This window comes from Denticeps clupeoides, chromosome 5, assembly GCF_900700375.1.
Source record: "Denticeps clupeoides chromosome 5, fDenClu1.1, whole genome shotgun sequence".
NCBI lineage: Eukaryota > Metazoa > Chordata > Actinopteri > Clupeiformes > Denticipitidae > Denticeps > Denticeps clupeoides.
The window spans coordinates 8,486,028-8,509,293 of record NC_041711.1 but is presented as its reverse complement, the minus strand read 5'-3'; the positions used below and the strand labels follow the sequence as shown (position 1 = coordinate 8,509,293).

The 23,266-nt window shown below is 40.4% G+C and overlaps 1 protein-coding gene across 2 annotated transcripts in view; it reads left to right on the top strand.

Annotated features, from left to right (window-relative positions):
* grik3 (glutamate ionotropic receptor kainate type subunit 3) overlaps window positions 1–23,266 on the top strand; it is a 101,711-nt gene that overhangs the window by 25,930 nt on the left and 52,515 nt on the right. For both annotated transcript variants that reach the window (XM_028978889.1, XM_028978890.1), the window contains exon 2: window positions 22,144–22,317. In XM_028978889.1, coding sequence (XP_028834722.1) covers window positions 22,144–22,317 — 174 coding nt within the window. The remainder of the gene's footprint in view (window positions 1–22,143; window positions 22,318–23,266) is intronic.

Here is a 23,266-nt window from a genome sequence, read left to right as displayed (position 1 = left end):
CTGCTGATTCGGTCTTTCCTTCAACAATACCTACTTCAAGAAAATCTTTAGTAATAACCAAGATAAAGACTAATAATTTTGCCAAACCCTAACCCCTAAACACAGTATTCAAAAATGATCCTTTTTTAAATGCAACTTATTATAATGCAAACAATATGTTTCATCCCTGTCTAGAGTGTTTCCACTGTGGGATTATGGGTAACGATGCGACTGTTAATTTCAGAGACACTAATACAGGTTTGTGTTACATCCATGGCTGGCACCTGACAAAACCACAAGGGAACCAGGAGGTGAATGAGCTGCACCGAGTAAAGGTTGTGTACCGGCAAAATACAGGGAGGAGAGAGAGAGAGAGAGAGAGAGAGAGAGAGAGAGAGCAAGCTTTGTTATTAGAAGTAATACACTGGGGTTTATACCATGAGATATTGGCACTGACATGGCAGACGCATGGTCGAAGAATGTGGTTGGAAGGTTTGTGCACCAGTTTCAATATCTCATGGTGTGGCACCACTTGTGTTTAATTGTGTGTTTTATTGTGATAATACCACAATTTACCCCTCACTGAGAACCTTACTACCATTCTCTGATCATTCAGACCCATAAATTATCTAAAAAGTGAAATGCTGTTGCATGATGCTGTGAATCATTTTCTGTTTCAAGATTCATCTACTCCTAACTGTGCTATAATCCACAGGATTTACTGTCATCATTTTTTGGGGATTTCCATTTGTGCCTTGCCATTTTACAGCCAGCAGTGCTCCAAAAATCTGTTTCTCTGTTTTGACGTTGTTGAGTCATATTTACAGCAGAACCTACTGTTCCTACCGGCTGGTACAGATCAGTGTCTCTTCAGTGAGGGCCTATAGTGATCAGTGAAATAAATGCTGAAAGGCTCCAGATGCTGCAGAACAGTCGGCTCCCTGGCTACTGGGCTCTTATATATTGGATAATATGCCATCATGTAAACACACCTGTCTTCAGCTTTGGTAGTACAAGTTTCCACCAACCCTAGCAGTGGGGTTTTACATACTGGAAGAACGGTTTTAAGATGATGTGTATTGACTTTGTTTCTCCAAATTGCAGTTTATTTTCATGGTGCAAGATGTACAGCTCATGGAAGTACTGCGTGGTATGAATGGAATGCGATATCAATTTGGCCAACAGGAGAGGTTTTCATTATAAAGGCCTAATATTTGTTCCTCGCGAAAATGGCAAAGTCACTTTTGGCTTTTGTTTTTGGCGAGAGCACAGAGCGCCCAGCAGATAAACGGCAAAATAATATTGTTTTATCTGGTATACTGGTTATGCTATATGTTCATGTATATGTAAAATTATACTATACCATATTATATTATACAACTTTCTGCTGCCTTTGTGCCTTTACTACGGACACATGTTACCTTTCAAAACCAATTACATTTAATTTTACTCATCAAATTATATACCGCAACATATACTATCTATGGATCAATTTATATCGCAAAATGAATTTTATGCCATTTTTCACAGCTCTAGCTGCCACGGGAACATATGAAGGCGCATGGTGCTCGTGAAGGGGTGCAACTTTCAACATGTTCTCACCACTGCATATTAACATGCCCTTTCTGAAGTCACTGTCCATGGTGCTGGTTATGCCATGTGTAGCATGCAGATATATCTTGGTGCAGTTGAAGTCAGCTGATGGCGCATTGTCTTGGTCGCCCCGGGAACCGGATGTTTTGACAGATGGCGTATTTTCGTGTGTTTAGGTTCTGCTCTCTTCGGCGGAGAGAAACACATGCAAGATTAATGCGTCAATTCAGCCAATTCAGCACATGTGAGTGGGGAGTGGCCCTGTCCCTTACCAAATTACACATATCAGCTCACGGGTCATGAGCTGTTGCTGCGGCAACAGCTTGTTTTGCCAAGACCAAGTTGGAGAAACATGTGAATGCAGATTTCAACTGGTCGACATCAGTCATGGAAGTCTGTGTGATTAAAGGGAACCTGTGCTGCCCTGCGGTTCTCCACGAGCCGCTAAATGCTACAATACGAACCATGGAGGCACCACACGTCATATGGATGTCGGTCTGAGACTCCTTTTGGAGAACAGATTGTGTGGTGTGCCTCCAAGCTGCAGAATGAATGACAGATTCAGTCCAAACTGGTGAACCGCCATTCAGTGCTGCTACTTTATTATGTCGTGTTTGGCATGGATATCTCTGAGTTTTCTCCATCATTGATGAAAGGGCAAGTGCTTTTGAAATGTTCTGACAAACCACATTTCATGTCTCAGCTGGCTGAAATCTAAAGCGATTTACATAAAACAGAGATTACATTTGTTTTACGTTTGGTGACAAAAAGCAGGAGAATTTATGAAAAGATGATTTTTCTCTCTGGAAGTGTCAGATGAATACCATGCCATTGTAAAGATTAGTAAAAAGGCGTTAAAAAGGATCCACCGTTTGGTGCATAAACTATCAGTTCCTACATGTGCAACAATTACAGGCACTCCAGGAAACGATACACTCCAGAAATCATTTAGTCCATGATTTTCCGTGACACAGGTGACAACATGAGAAGATACAAAATTAGAGTTGATAAGATACTGGTATGTACAGACAATTGCTATAGGATTAGATAAACAGTTGTAAAAGCATCAATACCTCAATAAGTGCCTCCATCTGACACGCAACTGTACAACTCCAGACAGACGTTCAGAAGACAGTAAAGCATAATATCATAAATGTAAACCTGATCAGCACACTGTATCTCAGACATCCTTATACAATTCCAAATACAACCCAAAAATTGCCCTTTTCTGCTCTACCTGAGCGATTGTGAATACAGGGAAACACCAGAAATTAACAAACTCATGTCAAGACATTTTTCATGGTGTAATGACTCTGATGGCTGGGAATGTCTGTTAATGATGGAATATCTGACTAAAATCTATGGAATATCTGCATACATGTAGAGAGGAACTCATACATGTCGAGAGGAATCAGCAACAATGAGACAATCAGTCTCAAGTTTCAGTGGATACTGTGTTCATTAACCAAAGTCTGTCTCTTTTAAAGCATGATTCATTCTTAGAAAAACTTGTCAATGATCTAAATATATCATTATTTCAGACTTTTGACAGTAGTGTATCATTAATTGTTAATCTAAAACGTATTAGGTTTTAGTAACGTGGCAGTAGCCTAGTGGGTAACACACTCGCCTATGAACCAGAAGACCCAGGTTCAAATCCCACGTACTACCATTGTGTCCCTGAGCACTTAACACTTAACCCTAAGTTGCTCCAGGGGGGACTGTCCCTGTATCTACTAATTGTAAGTCGCTCTGGATAAGGGCGTCTGATAAATGCTGTAAATGTAAATGTAATTAAAGAGGCTACTGAATGTATTCATAAGAATAATACATTATAACTGATGAAGAGCTTTATACTTATTATTTTTAGCTTGTGTTTGTGTTCCTCTAAATTAATTGCCATTCCTCTCTGATTAAGCATGTTTGGTAATTGTTGACAAAGTGCTGAGTTTGCTTCTGCCATCCCTATTTTCCATCCCAAGTTTTCTAGTGTCACATTTTGTCACACTCGCTCTCTAATTGGGTGTGGATGAAAGAAAACAGCTGAGGTGGCTAAACGACCTTAATTGCCTCTAGATTTAAAGACAAAAAAAAGTTTTCCAGTTTTCCAGTACCCCGGTCAAGCTTAAGCTAACAATGTTTTCACACAGAGATGCAATGAACATGCAGAAAAAAAAAAGATTTTCTATGCTGCACAAGGAAGAGTTGGTGCAGTTAGCAAACCTGTCAGAGCAGATCCTCCTGACTCAACACCTTTCGTGACTCCTACCGTGTGCCAAGGGGCTTTAAGATGCGGGGCACCTGCTCTTGGCATTACTGGGTCATAAATATTAATTGACCTTTTTGTTCCAACATGTGACCTGTGAAAGGCCTGCTTTCCACAGGGTTAGGCTCATCTCCCCTGCTGCTTTATCTTTTGAAGCAAAATTAATATATAATATATACAAGAACATATAGTACAGTTAAAATATCATACACTGTACACTGAAAAAAGGTCACATCTAAATTTTAGCATTGTCATACTCTGAATAAACCAAACAAACCTGCTGTTAGTAGCATTATAAAAAAGATAAAAATACAATTAACTCATAAGTATAAATTAGACAGCTTAGTTTAAAAGACCAAACTAATACTTTTTAACTACTGTAATTCCAAAAAAGACAAACAACAAACAACAGGGATGGTTGACTTTTTTCAGTAAGACTACACTGTAAAAAGTGAACACTGGCTAAAACTGTGAAGCATATATAATATGTAATATATACAAGAACATATATAAGAGTCCAAATACCATGTACACTGAAAAAAAGGTCACACCTAATATTTTAGCATTACTGTAATGTAAATAAACCTGTAAGTGGTTTATTCACATTATGGCAATGCTAAAATATTACGTCTGTTCATATCACTTAAATTTCTTGAAGTTTGGCCAGTGTTCACTTTTTATAGTGTATTTCTTGCATACATGCAGTTGTTTGCTGATGTTGCCAGACAAAAACAATCATCTTTTGAAAAGAGAAATTATTGTGTGCCAAATTACCTGGAAAGGTATCACTTAATTCTACTTGTCACCATGAATGAGGATTAATTTGTGGGGGGAGAAATATTAAGCGCTGAATAATTGAACATCTCAACTCCTGTGCCACATGAAACCGAGGATTCATGGCACGGGCGCATCATGCAGTCTGCACGACACCACCCACAATTTACAAAGACCCGCTTGTCAGATTCACGTCACCTCCTCAGCAGACCGAGTCACGGCATGCAGTCTTGCGGCGTCTGTTAATTAAGACAGGTGACGTCCAAGGACGACGCATGGAATGGGACTCATCACTCCGCACGTCTTAATCGGGATGAGTTATACACCTTCCTGATGGCGCTGGGAGCAGGATGACACACACACACACACCCCCCCCCCCCCCCCCCCCCCCCCCCCCCCCACACACACACACACACACACACACAGTCCACAATGAAGTGTCTGACCACACAGACTGAAACACACGCACACACAAGAGGAATTCGCCATTAACACACGCAGTGGGAGAGATGGTGACAGATTATTCCAGAATGCTGCATCCATATGGGTATGGATCTATTCTTCAACGTACCACTGATCACAGAATTACTTTAAACAAGTACTTACTTTATTCCTATTATTATGCCAGTTGTGACTAACAACTGGTTCAGACAATACAAATACAATATTTTTGAACAATTAAATGAGCTCATTAAAATCCACTACTGATTAATGTTGGTTCAACAATCAAACTGGGTTGATCAAGTCCTGAGCCGAGTCCCCAGACCATACCATGTTTGGAAAGATCACGCATTCGGCAGCAGAACAGAAATAGAGATTTTTATTTATTTTTTTGTCAAATAGCTGTTTTTCAGTTCTGCATCAGGGAAAAATACAGAAGGGAATGAGAGATGAGTGTGTCGGACGCACTCATGGGTCAGCAAAGAGGAACAAAGAGCAGCGGACAGGTAGGTGGATGTTGCGCTTAGAGTTCCGCCCACCTGGAAAATCGCAGGCATGGAAATGGCCTATAATTCTGCCTGAATACGACCTCCCTATTATATCCCCTGATTCAGACACAGATTTGTATGCATTAGTTGGTTTCCTTGCTTTCGGTTTTAAATTGGGCAGCAGCCGACTAAACAGTGCAGGATCAGAAACCTGACGTTTTTTCCCAGGCGGTGAATGATATTTCATACTCCAGGTTGTAAATCAGTAATGTTCTATGACCCACAGTTCCCCAACCTCCAATGTCACGTTCCTCCTGATCCTGCAAATACTCCAGATCAGATATGTGGATTTAAAACAGCGGCGTCCTGGCAGACACCTCTCATTTAACTCTGCCAGATCAGTGGGGGACACACTCAGGCTCCTCAGTCTGGTTTTTACGCTGAGAGACACCCCGAGTGAGCAAATCCGTTCAGCTCCTTCTGTCCATCTTCACCACCTTCACTGGGGGATTTGAAGAGATAAGAAAGAATAAGTGAGATTCGCTGCTGCAGGGAAACATGTAAACTGCTTGTTGGAGCATTTTGGAGTTATAAAATGAGCATGTTTTTGATAAACTGCAGAACGGAGGTGTTTGTTGTATATATTTGGAGTGAGAGAATGAGGGGTGTGATTAAATTTACAAGTCACCTCTTAAATACAGACAACACATTGGGTTTCATTAGCCACTGGCTCTTAAAGGCGCATTAAGCATTCTGGAGCAAGAATTACAAACTCTCACTCCCTCGGCCCCAATCCCCATCCCCCTGACATGGTGGAGTGTTCTAAGGTTATGGGGCTTTCCATGCAAAATTTGGTGCCTTTATGTCCTTGAAGGTGTTGCCACATCATTAAAAGTACAGTTAAATTCAAGCATGTATTTAGATTAGGCCATGAAAGGCTCTTACTTCAGCAGTTGCAAAATGAGCATTATCTAAAACAAGCATTCGCAACCTACCTGACTTGAGTCAGTGATGTCAGTAATTCTGTAACTATTTTTTAATCTCACCCTGGTTTTGTGATATTTATTTGTAATTCAACGATTTATAATTCGTTTAAAACATTGCATTGTGTTATCGTAGACATAGGTAACAGCAAGGTTCTGTCATGTTTCTGTCATGTTTCTGTCAACTGTCAACAGTTTATCACCTGGATGCTACAGAAATTATAAATTGGCTCAGTAATATCCAAGTTCTTTAAGCCACCTGTATTCGTATTGTAGGACAATAAAATCACACTTTTTGTCAATTGTGATCAGAAGAGAAGTTGAATTGAAAGTCGCATTTCACTGTGCAAGGCTGCATTTTGTATTGCTCAATACCATTACACAAGCAATCATCATTTGTTAGTAGTGATGAAGAGTTGGTAGTAGTGAGTTAATGTTAGTCCAACATTTTGACAGGGACAGGGCTGCATGAGCACCCTACAAAATATTTTATTTGTCTTAGCACTAGTTTAATAAAACATATAGACTGGTGTGATAGGGCTGCATCTGCACCATCAAAGCCAATCTTTTGTGATGGAAATCTGTGTCATTAAATCCTGGCACAATACTGTTCATGATGGGGCACTCAGCACAGTTGCAGACTCGGCACAAAAAAAATCAAAAATCATTCCGGCAGCAGTTTCCAGAGGTAATGAACATGTTGGTGGAAAAGCTTTGGAGGTCTGGCTCTTGTCGCTTCTGTTATTATTCACTACGGCCGCTCTCTAGTCCCTCGACTGATTTCTCAAATGCCACGCCAGGGCTCTTGTTGGTGCAAAAAATACATATTTTCCCTCCATTCCCTCTGGAGCAAAGGTATTGTATTGGCCCTTGTTTAAAACAAATAATCCTTTCAAATCTGAGGCAGCAAAGCACATTCCCTCACATGATAAACTGAAGGGAGGCCTGTGCCAAGTTTTTCCTACTTCTCATTAGATTTGGTATATATTCCATTGGTGCAGATCAGAGGGTACACCAAGAATCAAGATTTATCTATATGTAAGAAATATCTATATTGGTTTGAGCCTAGTGGGTGAATCAGAAGACCCAGGTTCAAACCCCACTTACTACCATTGTGTCCCTGAGCAGGACACTTAACCCTGAGTGTCTCCAGGGGGACTGACCCTGCAACTACTGATTGTAAGTCACTCTGGATAAGGCCGTCTGATAAATCCTGTAAATATATACTCTACCTTTCAAAGAAATTTAGAACTGTCCTTGTTTGTCCAAAAACATGAAATGGGTTTGACAAAATAATAAATAAATAAATAAAGAAAGAAAGTTCAAAATAATTAAGTAATCGATCCCACATCTGTTGATGCCATAGATGCTGTATTAGTGTGAAGCAGAAGTATGTCTATAGAAGTACATGGCCAATTACTTGATGCATCTGTGATAGCATGGAGCGGATGGAATTTACTTTATTATAGAACATGTTATATTGCTGGTAAAATATTTCTAAGATGCAAAAAAAGTTGTTCCTTAGCTCATCTCGTATTCCTTCTATGGTTTCTCTTATACTTACATTGCAGCACAGGCGTATTCTGAAAGAAATATAACAAATATTTGCCTATTACACCCAGTATGCAGGTTGTGCTGTTAAATATGCATTCATATGCATTTATTAATGCATACCGGCTATGTAGAAAAATATGCAAATTCTATTCAAAATTCCATCAAGGATGTTTGGGTGCACCCATCAAGTAATTGGCCTTCTATAGAAGCCCTTATGTTGCAGTACAACAACAATATGAGCGCAGTCATCATGCATAATAAACAAGCAATTCAGTGTCTCTGCTTCACTGTGTGCCGTCACTATGTACAGTGATGTAAAGTAGAAAACTGAGCATTTTAATGCAGGATGGCATGATATTGGATGCATTTGTCAAGATATCTCGCATGCCCTAGCAGTCTGGTCTCTTGCTAGACAGTTGACAGACGATGAGGGAGTGATTGTCAGAACATCTCTGTTTTACGTGGATCTGTCATTGCCAAGCTGTGCGCCGGTTCCCAAGGCATTCTGAAGTCCACAACATGTGGAGCTCTCTGGGCACGACTCCTCTCCAGTGCAGTTTTACCAGCATAGCGCTGCTGCTTGTCAAACATCAGGCATGCGAGCTGTCAGGGAGGAGGCCAACTCCCGTGTCAGAGATCAGAGAGAACAAAGCGAACAATTTATGCTGTGCAATGAGTGTAACCGTTCCACGGAGGAAACGCTAGGGCGCCTGACACCATGGAGGAAGTGGGTGTGGGGAGACACATTTGTATGACACAAAGAGGGCAGAGGGATCCAGTGCTGATGCACACCCTGCTTTCACCCCCCCCTTGCCATAAATCATTGCAGGGTATTTCCCCCCTCTGCTGTGCACCTTCTTTTTTTCCAACAGGACAGGTGATTTCCATTCCATTTAGCAAACACTTTTAACCCCGAGCGACGCGATTTGGAAGGCCGCTGTAGCTGTGCTCTGTACTTGCATGGCACATCGACAGGAAGGGGAGAAGGTGGGGTGGCTGCCATTTCGCTGCTCCCAAGCTGAGGACAGACAACAGAAAGGGAGCGTGCGGCGGCGACTGCAATTTTTCACCGTGAAATTATGCTGCAGATGATAAACGGAACAGAAAAATGAAATGATGCGCAGTTAGTTCCTTTTCTGCCGCATGAATATCAAGGAGAGGCTCGGAGACCGGAATGTAATGATTTTCTGTTTTATAGGTGCACTTAGCGGCGCAAGCACGTGGTCTGGGTGGGCCTCACCCCTCGCTCGTGTTTTCCTTTCCCGCCGCCCTCTCTCAGCTGTACAGCATGAGGTATGGCCCACACAGTTCATATGTTTCGGACCTGGCCTACTTACAGAAGGGCCACATATTATACATCTGGTTCAGTTTGTCTTTTTAGGGTCAAGGTGGCATTTTATCATCCTGAATAAAGAACTAGCCTGTTGGTCATTTCATATGAGTTATGGAAAAATACTCATAATGCATTCGTCCAAGATTTGATTTATTTATTTACTTTTGACAGCTGCTTCACCTTATACAAGAGCAAAGTTTTAATAAATAATGTCTGGCTCAAATCATTTCATTACCAAAAACAAATAAAACTGTGGTGTTTTTCAGGAGAGTGAAGAACTTACAGGTTTGTCATGCTTACAGTAATGGATTTTTCTCTTGGCAGGGGTCTAATGGTGTTCTTGGTTGACATCCAAAGATATTGGGTGAGGCGCACCAGAATAACTTACATTTCTTTTTCAAGGGTAAAGATCTCATTAGTATTACCCTCATATCACATTGAGGCAAACTCACCTTGCGCTATCTCTGTTACCGCCTGGCTCGAAGAGTGTGCTTTCCTTTCCATGTGAGAAGTTCCGCCTTCTGATAACTTAAAGCCACACAGAAGGAGGTCTGAAGAAGATTAGCCATTTCCAGAAGAGTTTTATAGGTCAATGATCAATTTACACGTAGCTTGTTTGGAGCTGCGAAAGGTCAACCGTGACAGGTTTCAACATCTTTATCATGCCTCAACTGAAGAAAAAGGACTTTTGTTATTTTTTGAGACACTTGAGACATCTAAATCATTCTGTATAAATACAAGACCAAGAATAAAAAGAGCATATTGTATAAATCAATAGCTAATTCTAGCTAATGAAAACCCAGAAGACACCCCACCACCATGGTAATTTTACTTTTGGATGTAAAGAGGAACTTCATACAAATACCTGGGCACTCAGTGGTCCAAGCTCTAGTTTGTGAGGCTCCTCATTCTTCTTCTGAGATGGGTAGCATCTAGCACTCACAAAAATCTGCCTGTCTCTCTACTACATTTTATACCATGACACACAAAAAATGCACATAAATACAGACATTGGTGGAGAAAAAGGCCACAGACATAACCCTCACTTGGACAACCACTGACTCTCATTCCACGGCGTGGTGAATTAGAGGCGCACATGCTGGACATCGTGATATGGGCTTTTTCAATAATAAGGAAAAGAAACGGGCGTAATGGTCAAAACAAACAGTCTGTAACCATAAAGCACATATATAAAGCACATATAAAGCAAACTATAGTTTGCAAGCTATAGTAGGGTATGTTCTCCATGCTATACGTACATAACCCTATAATGCCATAACCCAAGTCTTGGTCTAAGTGGATACACAGATGATTTGTCATTCTAGATTTTTGGTACAAGAGTTTTACTCCAACAGTCTTGCAATGTTAGCAAATACAATATTTAAATCTGTGATTGACGTTGTGTAAGAAAATGATGTCTGATGATGAGAATGATGTCCCCTGACAGGGACTCCACTTACAGAAAGCTTTTAAATGCAGATCACAAAAATACTGACATTTGATAGTTTCTTAGTAAAATGACATAAATAAAGACATTTCTGTGTCCTTCAGTATGGGCACATTGCCAAACAAATCCATGATTACATGTTAAATTAATTGTAATAGACCTTCGTTAAGAGGTAGCCATGTTGCTAGCTATCAGATGGGGATATGGTGAGCGCAAGCACACATGCATGGATAATTTCAAGACATAAAGTCCAATCTATATTTGCACATACTGAAGTCAAGTGGAAATGTTCAACTTCAAACAGTTTAAGTCAGGTGCTTGTATACAATAATCACCTGAAGGCAAAGAAACTTTAACTGAACTTTGCACCACAGGGCAAATTGAAATTCACCACATGCATCTTTAAATGTGAAACCTACATCTTTGCAACAATGAGCTGGCCTTATTTGCTAATCGGCTTTGAAAAGATGGCTCAAAGTGCCCAGGAATAATGGGGGTAGGCTGTGATAAAATGCTGGGCTTTCATTATAAACCAGCGATTGTCAAGCTGTGTCTGAAAAGGGGCTAAAACGTAAGCCGAGCTCTCAGTGTTCCACGCCAATGGACGAACGCTACTTTTGTGTAGCCGAGCATGCGTTCTTCACAAACGCCTGCAAAACAAGTGTGGCAGACTGGGTTTCTCTGCCTGTGCCGTTTGCATTTGCCAAATAAACACGCAGACGTCTATGTTCATTTCACACACCAGATGAATTCACAGTGAAATAATTGTTGATAATTTTCAGAAGCTTCATGCTAAAAGCTTTTTCGCCTTTACATCAAAAAGATGGAGAAAAAGGTAGAGAGACAGGCAGGACATCTTTCATGTACACTTACGAGTGTTTTCTTTGCGTTTACAGCTGGGAAAGTTACTATTGCATCCTTTTTATATTCATGAGGCAGCAGAGTTGTGCCGGCGTCATACAAGAAGACAGGCTGCACACCATTAATGCCACTTCCATGTACAGCGACACTCCCCGCGTACTTTATTCATTTCCACTTGTGTGTCTTACAACGATTTCCCTGTTTAAAGTGAGACAAAAATAGTTTTTTAATGGCGGTGAGCAGAAGCGTCTCTGCCCGCTGAAACGCAGCCAGTGGGAGCTTTAGCCTGAAGTGGATCATGTGGTAAGGGCACCTTTTTTACAGATTTCCCAGCAGCCCACTAAAGGTTGATTGTGATGGTAAAAGGCCTTTACAACCTTTTTCAAACAGCATATTGTGTGTAGCTATATTTTTGCAGCTTATAGTAATACGGCTTTCCAACAGATGCTTTCCAACTTTTATTTTTTATTTGCACAAGAAGACAGTTGTAAAAAATATGAAGTCTCCATCTTCTAGTTGAAGGTAAATCTCTCAATGACCCTCAAAAAAAAAGTAGGAGCTCTCATGATTGGTTTTGTTCCCATGGAGGCAAATTGGGGATAAGAAAAAGTGTAAAGAGCACCAGACAATTTCCCTTTTTTCATGCCTCCTGTCCCAGAAATTAGCCAAAAGTGTCCCAAAAGATCTGCCCCGCACCTTCCTTTCATTTGTCTGCATTAGCTTTGCATGTGGTCGCATGATAAGTGGGGCAATTTTATATTTAGCATTGTCCGCAAGCACCTTGAAACCAGAATGGCCCTGTCTTCTCAAACCTCATTCGATGTCACAGTTGAGTCTCCATTAGATGGTGGCACACTGAAGGTTGAGTTCACAGTGTGTAATACCAGTTTTTTATCTTTTTGTCTTATGATGTTGCATTTCTGTGTTTTTCATGACTATTTCATGACAAAAACGATAACACAGATGCAAACAATGGCAGTTATGCACAAAGTCATGCACACCGGAAATTATGGACACTGCGTTCATTCATCAAATATTTTATTAAAAAGAACAATGTGTTTATTTTTTTCACCAAGTTATATGGGGATTTGGGAGATTTCTGTAAAGGTGCACAACATCCTTATAGGGCTGTACATATTGTGATTACCGAGATAGATTTAGCGATATGTGATATTATAAAAGACTCACAGAAAATGACTTAAGAAAATGACCTAACCCTAATGACTTAAAATGATTTAAGAAATATGTACCACATGGGAATTGCTGGACATCAATGGGTATTTTAGGTTTATGGTGCTGATTCAGGTTGCTGATTTGTCAGGTTGCCTTTTGTTGTTGCATTTATAACTATCCGTTCACCGTCGCCCGGCTCCATATGCTTTCCATGAACTGTTGTTGTGATACGAGTTGTATCACACATACGAGTTGTAAAAACGTGTGGCTTTGAATGGCGAACAAAATTGGTGTAAGAACTGAGGTGTGCCGTTTGGATAAAACCCTGTGAAAAGCATTAAACCTCCAGAATTAATAAATACTCTATTTGGCTCACCTCCTGCCAAGGAAGACAGAAATTATTTGTATATATGTTATATATCTCTTGCGATAATTAAAACACATCACTTGACGACGGTGAACAAGATTTGCTAATCAAGTGAACATTTCATTTAATTTACAGCATGCAACACATTTTACTAATCAAATTTACAAGCAGTGAATCATATGGAAAGTGTAGATGCTGTATGTTAGCTGTGTTTAGGAATGTCAGACTCAACAACCAGACTTGTTAATCTGATAATCTATCTGCATGTTTGGTGTAGTAGTGGATTTTGAGATCACATTGTGCTGATTTGTGTAATAAGCACAGAAACAGGAAGTAAACAGATGAGAAGGGCGAAGACATGATCTTATGCTCAACTGCATTAATCACCAAGGGCTCATTCCATTTTAAATTGTTTGTTAAAACACTATTATATATTGTGTTTAATGATGTCGTTTTGAGGTGGAATCATATGAAGAAGACACCACTCTCACGTCTCACAGCTATTCCTACAGTAGGCTTGTGTTTGTGCAATCTCTGTTACAGTTTTACATTATAATTTGTAGGGGTGCACAATTCAGATATTGTCACAATTCGATTTGATTCTGATTCTTGGGCGCGCAATTCGATTCAAAACGATTCTCGATTCAAAAAGATTCTCGATTCAAAACGTTCATTATTTTTTATTTTCCATCAGTCTAATATGAACTACAGCCCTGAGATAATAGTTGAAGTCACATTACAAAAATATAAACTGTTGCAAATATAAACTGCAAACCTTCAACTTTAATTAAACACCTTAAATTGACACTTTAGATAAAAGTTGATTAAATAAAACCAAATAAGAGAAGCTATGTTTGGTTGTAAAGTTTCATTATCAGAATAAATAAAAATCTTGCATATTACATGAGTTTTATCAATCTCTTTCTTGCCATCAATGTTGTAGAATCCAATTTTTTCTTTCCATGGCGCGTCCATCCATTGCTCGCGCATGTGCACACCCACTTTCTTCTTATTCACACCAAGGATTACTATCTGAACAGAAACCAGCATAACGCCATCTATAGGATTTGCAAACTTCTATCCTTTACTAAATGGGAAATAAAAATAGATTTTGTATCCTGTGTGAATCGATTTTGATTCGGTAGAGATAAAATTGTGATTTTTTTGTGAACCGATTTTTTGCACACCCCTAATAATTTGCTTAATTTAGTTTTCAAAATGTTCAAATACTTTTTTTAAGCAACAGCTTAAAAAAACTTTATCAGCATTAAAGTTATTGACAGTCTGAAAAAGTGGAATAAATTGACAATACTGTAATAAAAACTGCATGGTATTTTGTTATGCTACAATTATGCCATCATGCTTTATTAACTTTATCAGCATTAACTTTAATGTGATAAACGTTTTGTAACGTTCTTTGTGAGGTGTGCGGTTATGTTTTCATCACAACGCAAAGACACAGGCAGTGAAAACACAATATGAATTGGAAATTACAGCACAGACACAATCATTCTTACTATCACCTGCCCTCTTTCACTCCAAATTCTGGAATTGCCCCGCCTTGATTGCCTCTGCCTTGATATTAATTGCTCCACAAAATCAATGCCAGTTAGACCGCACTTAGTCTTGGCAGTGCTGTTTATTATCTGACCTTGTGAGTTCTGTTCTTGACATCCATTATGTATTGTGGGCACGACCCTGAGGAAATGTCTGGGACCAGGATGAGGGTTTCGGGTCTCGTTTTGGTTGTTTTAATGAAAATGATGCCTGCGAGCTGTGGTTATCTCAACTGCAGTGACTGTGGGATGATTGTTTTTGCTGCACCTTTTCAGAAGATTGCACCATGTTTCTCGGATGCACCCATCAGTAGTGGGATGGATTGATGAGACCACCGCACGCGGAAGATAGGATGCGAGTCTTGGTATTGATTTTTTTGCTTAAGGTTTGCTTCTTACACTTGTGCTGTGTTGGGCTCAATCTTGGACTTTGGGGTGTGCTGGTGTCACGGCCGCCGTGTATTTTGGAGGCTGGGATGTTTATTTTCATTTACAGCATTTATCAGATGCCCTTATCCAGAGCAACTTACAGGGACAGTCCCCCTGGAGCAACTTAGGGTTAAGTGTCTTGCTCAGGGACACAATGGTAGTAAGTGGGATTTGAATCTGGGTCTTCTGGTTTATAGGCGAGTGTGTTACCCACTAGGCTACTACCACCCTATAAAGTTTTTGAAGTTTAATCTTCACACAGGCATGGCTCATTATAGCCCAACTGCTCAAAACCTGTAGGTCCACTGTGTGCATCTTTCATGCCAAGACTCCCTTGTTCATGTCTTCCCTCAAGGGCAGAATCTGTTGCTCCGCTTCTTTTCCCTGCATCGCGTGCGTGAAGGAGTCAGTAAATAGTGCATGAGGCACAACCCCCTGCATGGAAGCCCTCAGTGACAGATGCAGTCGAGCCTGGGGGGGAGGGGTGGAGTGGGACATGGCAGGGACCTTCGGCATGTGAGCGTGATGGATTCGAACCTTTGTTCCGTCCACTCTCTCGTCTCATTCATTTCACTCCCGCTCTGTGGATTATTGTGAGGGAGGAAAATGACACAGGATGATGGCTTTTTTTAATACGCCATATCCTGATAAACGAGTGTGGACTGAGCATGAAAAATCGGAGTGGCGCTGGGATGAAGAAAATGAGGGTGTATTCTTTTTTTTTTCCGTTGTTCGTGGTTGTTTACAGTGTTGCTAACAGACCGTCCTCAGTCTGCCATCGTTACTCATGAAAACAAAGCCATTGGTGACACTGACCCGATTTCCACCACTCTTGGTGCTGCCTAGACAGGTGTTTCCCTTTGTTCTCATCTTGTCTAAGGGTGCAGTCAGACATCAACTTTGAAATCCTTGCCCTTTTGGACTCCTCCAGAAATGTGGGCACTGGAGTCCGCCACCATATTTCATGTTTTGGAATAAGCACCATAAAGGGCACCACACAAGTGTTCGCATCTCAAGCTGTTGGAATCAGCAGACATTGTTGACATTGAATTTCAGTGTCACCCGTGTGTTTTCAGTGTGCTGGGTTAGATATGTTTAATATGACATGCTCTGCGAGTTTGAAAAAAGGTGCTTTAAACAACTATAGTAATAATAGTCAAACTAATAATATTTATAAAATAAAGTGAAGTGATTGTCACTTGTGATACACAGCAGCACAGCACACGGTCACAGTGAAATTTGTCCTCTGCATTTAATCCATCACCCTTAGTGAGCATTGGGCAGCCATGACAGTGTGTGGGGACAGTGCTTTGCTCAGTGGCACCTCAGTGGCACCTTGGCGGATCGAGATTCGAACCGGCAACCTTCTGATTACAGGGCTAGGCCACCACTGCCCCAGAACTTTTGAATGGGTTCGTCTAGGATTTGAAACCGGGACCTCTTGCACCCAAAGCGAGAATCATACCCCTAGACCAATGGGCCAAGTTATACTATATAACCATTGTTTATTATTAAAGATTTTATGACAATGTGGACTAGCGTGGTCTTAAAACATTAATTGCATCACATCAGCCAGTTTCCAATGTGGGGCAATGCTGGCATCAAGAGGTTATTATGTTAAACAAGCAGTCCGAACGGGGTACAGTCTGTTCCCAGACCCCCAGCAGCTTGAATTGCCAAAATCTGTGGTCTGGACACACCTGGAGATACGCCATGGCTGGACGCCTGTGCTCCAGCGCTGTCACTCTGTGTAACAATAGGCCATATTATAGTTTATTGAGCTGCATCACTTCTGTTTTTGGGCTGCATGTATTCTTGGCCTTGGGTACCATTGTCTGGGTTCTTGGCAGAGGGCATTTGGCAGGGGATGGGCAGCGTGGCTTGGCACCCAGGACCTCCACCTCAATGCTAACAAAGGCCAGCATCATCGCAGTGAAAGGAGAGGAGGGTGCAGAGCGCCGTGGCGGCCGGCTGGCCTGTCAGGTGGAGGTGGGGTGTGCATTGTTCTTTGTTTAATCAGTAGCGAGGGGGCACATTGGAGCTAATTGGTGCAGGGATTTACAGGCCATGGGCTGGTCTCATTGTGTTGCTGCGATCCCTCGCCCAAAATGTTTCTTTAACACAATCCGTCCATCCCTAAACGAACAGTTGAAAGTGAGGCCGAGTCCACCATTTTTTGCTTAAATGTGGTTTCAGACCATGGTAAATGAATGGGCTGTCTCAAACGAGACAAATAAATATAAGCAGTTAATTGTCCATGAGTGTCTGGAATGAAGGGGCTAATTAGAGAGAAACGTCCACAGACCTCGTCTGACATTGCGGTAAAAGTGTTCTCCTGCCCCGTCATTTAATCCACTGGAGTTTTGAAAGTAATAGGATGATCAGAAAAAGCCCACCATGCTGGTGATAGATAAGGAGTGAGAGAGAGAGAGTGAAAGCAGCGATAAATTGCAGAATCCAAGCCACTTGAGCATAAAATTAGATTTTACAAATGTGTTGTTACCTGACAGTGATTTGACAGAGGCGATATCTGAACTTTCTAATGCTAGATGAGTATTACTAATCATATCAAATACGTATGAGCATCACGCTGACACTGTGATATGTACATTCAATATGGACAAGATGAGGGTATCTTAATTAAAGCCCACTCTCTCTTTTGGACACAAACATTAGTATTATGCTCAAAATGTAATTTATATGGTAATATAGTATGCTGTCTAAAACCTGGAGCTTCTCCCATTACATGCTGTGGTTTCAGGTGTAGATGGAAGTGGACAATAAGTGGAGGAAAATGATGCAGGTGCTGAAAAGGGGAGATTACATTTTCAATTGCTGCTATTTGAAGGTGCAAGATTTCAGGCCCTCAAACTTGGTAAAGAATGAGGAATTAACACTAATGCAGCACTAAGTTAAGTATGGGGATTATTAGATGTGTTCTGCATTAATGTAACAAATCAAATTAAATTCATCTTTATTTAATCAAGAGATTACACATTCATAAAACATTATATAAATACCTTAATATTTTATAATCCATGAATTGATTAGATTTCAATGTGTGAGTAAAATAATCTCTGTCAAATTCTTGTTTGGAAGGAATGTAAGAACACCAGTAGAGAAGAGGTCTGAGAATCAAACCAAAATGATCTGCCAGTAATGCGAGATAATTTGGGCCTGTCATTATGACAGTCCATTCACTATTGTGCTGGGAACACAAGTTTGGCCCCCTTTGGGTAGCCGATGAAGGTAGCGACACATGAGTAGAGGCGATTTGACATATCGGATGTGTCAGTGCCATCAACTGGTGTTGGGAAAATAGGGGAAACCTGGAAAACTAGGAAAAAGGCTGAAAAAAAAAACATGTGCCAATGTTGTCACGTTAAGACAATGTACAGAAACAGCAGAGGGGCCAGTCAGATGTCCTTGCCTCTACATACGGTCTGACATCATGTTTGGTTGTCTGACATCATGTTTTGGTTAGTTGATGAAGATATTTCATCATATATTTTGATAATGAAAACAACACTACTAGTGAGGAGTGAAAAGTATGTTCCTACATTTATTTTTTCTAAATCAAATTAAACAAGCCAGGAATCTGTCAGTAATCCACTAGTCATGGCATGCAGCATTATAGTGTAGAAATATGGGGCATGTGGAATATGGGAAATCTACTATGAATAATAGATTGATATGATAATTTTATACTTAAGTATTTTGCACTCACACTTGCAACACATTATATGAAAATCACTTGTAAAATGCCTTCTCCAGCAGAAATCAGGATAGCTTCATATCAAAATGTAATACTTGTAATGAATGTAATGAATAAAACTAGATTGTAGGCAAGCATGCAGGAGTTCAGCTGGAATGAGGATTTTGTGATACTGGATGATTTTTATATGTCTGGTCAGGTTTATGTCAATTTCTGTGACAAACCCTCTGTGACATATCCCTCTGAATGTAAATTGTCACTTTGAGACAAAGGTCAGGAACCTGCGGCTGTGTAGCCATTTGTGGCTCCTTGACTGCCTCCTTGCGGCTCTGAAGCAGAATCAGCCCTGAATAAAATGAAAAATCGTAAAACAAGGCAAACTCCTTTAGTAATCTGTCTTTTGGAATCTGAAGCTAGATGACTTGTTAACAGATTGTGGCCAGTTTAAAATTATGCTAAGATTATAGCACAAGCACAAGTATGTTGTGTATAATGTTAAATTATATGGATTGACGACTGAACTATTTTACTGAGAAAAAAAAAATCTGCTATCCAAATTCATTCAGATGTTAAAACTACCTGTAAGATCATTTGGCCAACAACATGTGGTGAAATTCAGTGAATTGGAGTGAAATGTCTTTGTGTCTTTTGGCTTTAGTAAGGCATTAAAAGGTCACATTTTGTGTTTGTCTTGCATTATTTTACCAAAACTGTGAGTTTCCTCTTAGCTGCTGCAGTGTTTTGCGTCGCTGGTTCTTCCTCCGCTATTATGGAACTGAGTGTTTGGCAGCTTTAAGGAGTGAGCAAGCTATTCAAACACAGACAGACTGAGACAAAAGGCAAAAACCACAGCACAATACAGCCTTATCCAACATTGTGCTGGACTGGTAAAGCCTTTGCTGGCAGTGTGGATTATGTGAACCAGACCTCGCAGTGGCGTCCAAAAACTGGGCTGGAGGTGGAACTGCTTCATGTCTTCTAACCTTATCACACAATCTGGTGCTTTCAATATTATTTATGTTTAGAGTATATTCTTTACATTGGCTCTTTAATCTGGGTGTGACTTAATAACAAATCAGGTCAAATTCTCAATAGAGACCAGATGTCAGGTAAACACACTCATCTTGCAGCGTTACCGCCGGAGTTGTCAATGAAGTCAGTCCCACGATACACACTGGTCTGCTTTAAAAACTAATTTTTGAAGAAAAAACTGAAACATTACATAAATCAACAGATGTCTACAAATTAGACAATACACATGAAATTACCATTTAGATAAGAAAACATTCTGGACTGAGCAAAAAATTGTTTCTGAGTAGAAGACCTTTGAGGGTTTAACTTTTATAGCTGCATTATAGCTGAAAACATGTCTTACTTTATTGCTCATACTTGTAGAATTACAGTATTTGCCCTGCATGAATGTACACGAATGTGAAAAAGAAAGGCATTTTTCCAAACATCTGTAATAAAACACCCAACCTTGTAGGTCTCATTACTGACACAACAGAAATGGTACAGCTTTTCACATTTAATCCATGCTTTTCTTGCTTCTTAACAGCCACCAATAGAAATTGCACTCGCCATGGGACACATTTTGAAAAGCAGCAGATTGCAATTAGTACGTTTTTCTGCACCAGGGTACAGCCCAAGAGATTAATTAGCATCCTTTACAATGCAGGCTAAGAACAGAGTAACAAGTTAATCTGAATCCTGCACAATGTTCGTTAAAATACGCCGTGGCTTAGTGTTAATGTGAGTATTGCTATTTCATGTCCTGTTCTGTGATTGGATAAAGCATGAGACCTCCTGTGGTGTTAGGCATTGGTGTTATGCTTATGGCGGAATTTGCATAGGTAATGGAAATTATGCAGCGCACCCCCCCTTCATCCCCTCCCAACCCTGTTTTCCTGAGGAGCAGGTCTCCACTGTTTATTAAATTTGTTAAAGTGCTTCCGAGCAATGCACATTTTATCCTCTTAACAGTCAAATTAGTATATACTCCAGCAATTACTTAATGTACTCTAATGAGATTTCCCAACAAAACCACCGGATTCATTTATTTTAATGCTCCGTCTCCTTCCAGAGGCTTTATGCATCACAACTCTGCCGAATCCAATGGGGGTTTGAGTCATAAAGAGTGAAACGTGCCATGCTGTGTGGTTAGCGCGCCATTCCGTCCCAGTGCAACGGCTCTGATCCCTTTGTCTGGTCATGGTGAGAGATGACCAGGTGAGGACTGCAGCGCCTTTTCCGCATCTTCAAATCAGATGACGCATTTCGGATCACCGTGTTATGCTACTAACCTGCCTCCCAAGTGTGTGTGTGTGTGTGTGTGTGTGTGTGTGTACAATCATCTTCTCAGCCACGGAGGATATGTCATAGCAGTTTATTTCATGAATGCAAAGAGAAGTGAAGTTCATTAGGTCTTTAAATTCATATGCTCTGCGCTACAGCAGATAGCGGTGTGTTTCGTGTGAGTGTTTGGTTTGCTGCTCCTTGGTCGTGCTTTGATGTTTCATAACATGCTGGCACTCAGGAAGCATTTGATCCGGTTCTTCTGATCTGCAGTGTATAGGACAAATATTAGACATGAACATGAACCTTCGGTGTTCAACCCTACACATCCTGCATGGCTGACTTTTCATCCAGTCATGTGACTCCTTTGCGGTGAAGGTGAAACATTGCAGGTTGAGGCTGTTGCAAAATGGCCACCATTTTGGTCTTATTAACGTCCACAGCAGTACTGTTTCTCTTCCCTATTTCCAACATCTAAAATCAAATACTTCAGAGGTTTGATCATAATTTCACTCTACCCTATTCATGTGAGGAAAATGCTGTCTTCGAGATACCATCTATTTTCAGCAGCCATTTGGGCTGTTTTATGCACAGAACGAAAGCAGATGGATGGGCCAGAGTGAGTACTTGTGGTGACGGAACCATTTTCTTCTTCCCCTCCCTCGGTTCTTCCAGCATGCTTTTGAACTTCAAAGGCCAGTCTGGTATTCACAGCAACGACTGTGAAGGCTGGCGCACTTGCTATTTACAGAAAAAAAGTAATGTGTGCCGTAAAAAAGTAGATGCATCCATTCTCCTCTCTCTGAACGTAGACATTTGCTTGTGTCCAGTTGGTGCTGTTCAAGCTGCCTTGTCTCATTTCAATTCTTTTGTTTCCTTTGGTTTGCAGGGGGGATTTTCGAGCAAACAGATGGACCGGTTCCTCTCGTCAGCTCAGAGGAGTTGGCCTTTAAATTTGCTGTCAATAACATCAACAGGAACCGGACTTTATTGCCAAACACAACATTAACATATGACATACAGAGGATAAACATCTATGACAGTTTTGAGGCATCCAGAAAAGGTGGGTGGAAGCCGCAGGTTTGTGGCTGGATTGTGACTACACTGCAGAAGCTGCCAAGAAAAAAAAATACAGAATTTACAGCTTTGAGGTTTTCCTTTAAAATTGATGTTAGTAGTGTACATGAACTACATGGAATAATGATGCAAGCTGCATTCAGAGGTAAAATCTAAATGACCAGTCCAGTGCCTTGAACATTGATCTTGAATATTGAATATATTGGCAATATTGGATCTCTAGGATCATGATAGGGGTTGCTAATAGGGCTTTCATCATTACCTGTCTTGCTCATACTATAGCAAGACATGCTACAGTCGGCTACCAAATCTTTTTAATAATTGATCCGTAATGACTTAGTGTCACAGCAATTTAGCGTTTATGAGGTTCACCAATTTCTGCTGAAACAGGCTGCTTTGGTTTTAGGAGCTCAAATGATAATTACCTCATCTGAAATGCAGTCGTTGCAGTCTAAACAAATGTATAATGCCAGTAGATGCCATTAAGTATGTTTTTTTTAATAAATGTTTGAATTGGTTTTGATTATTGGGGGTTGTGTTATATTCCTGATGATACATTCTCAGTACTATTGTCACTGTAACTAAACCGACCATTATGTCCTGTTCTAATGAAACCAACCACATAGTCCTTTACATATACTATACAGTGTCTTTTTTAATCAGTGTTGGGCTTTAGAGCATTAGAATTTACCCTACAGTTGATTTTGTACAGGCAGATTTCAAAACCCGGTTAAATTGGCTTTTTGATCAGTCTCTGTGTTCCATGTTATATTGTGCTCTGGGTCCACAAGATTCTAAAACATGAATGTTATGTATCATAATAATATTTCATTTTCATTGCAGCATGTTCTGCTGCAGTGCTTTGTGAAGCATAACTTGCATTAATAACTGAGTTTATTACTTAGATCAGATTGCTGGATTTGCATCTGGATCAT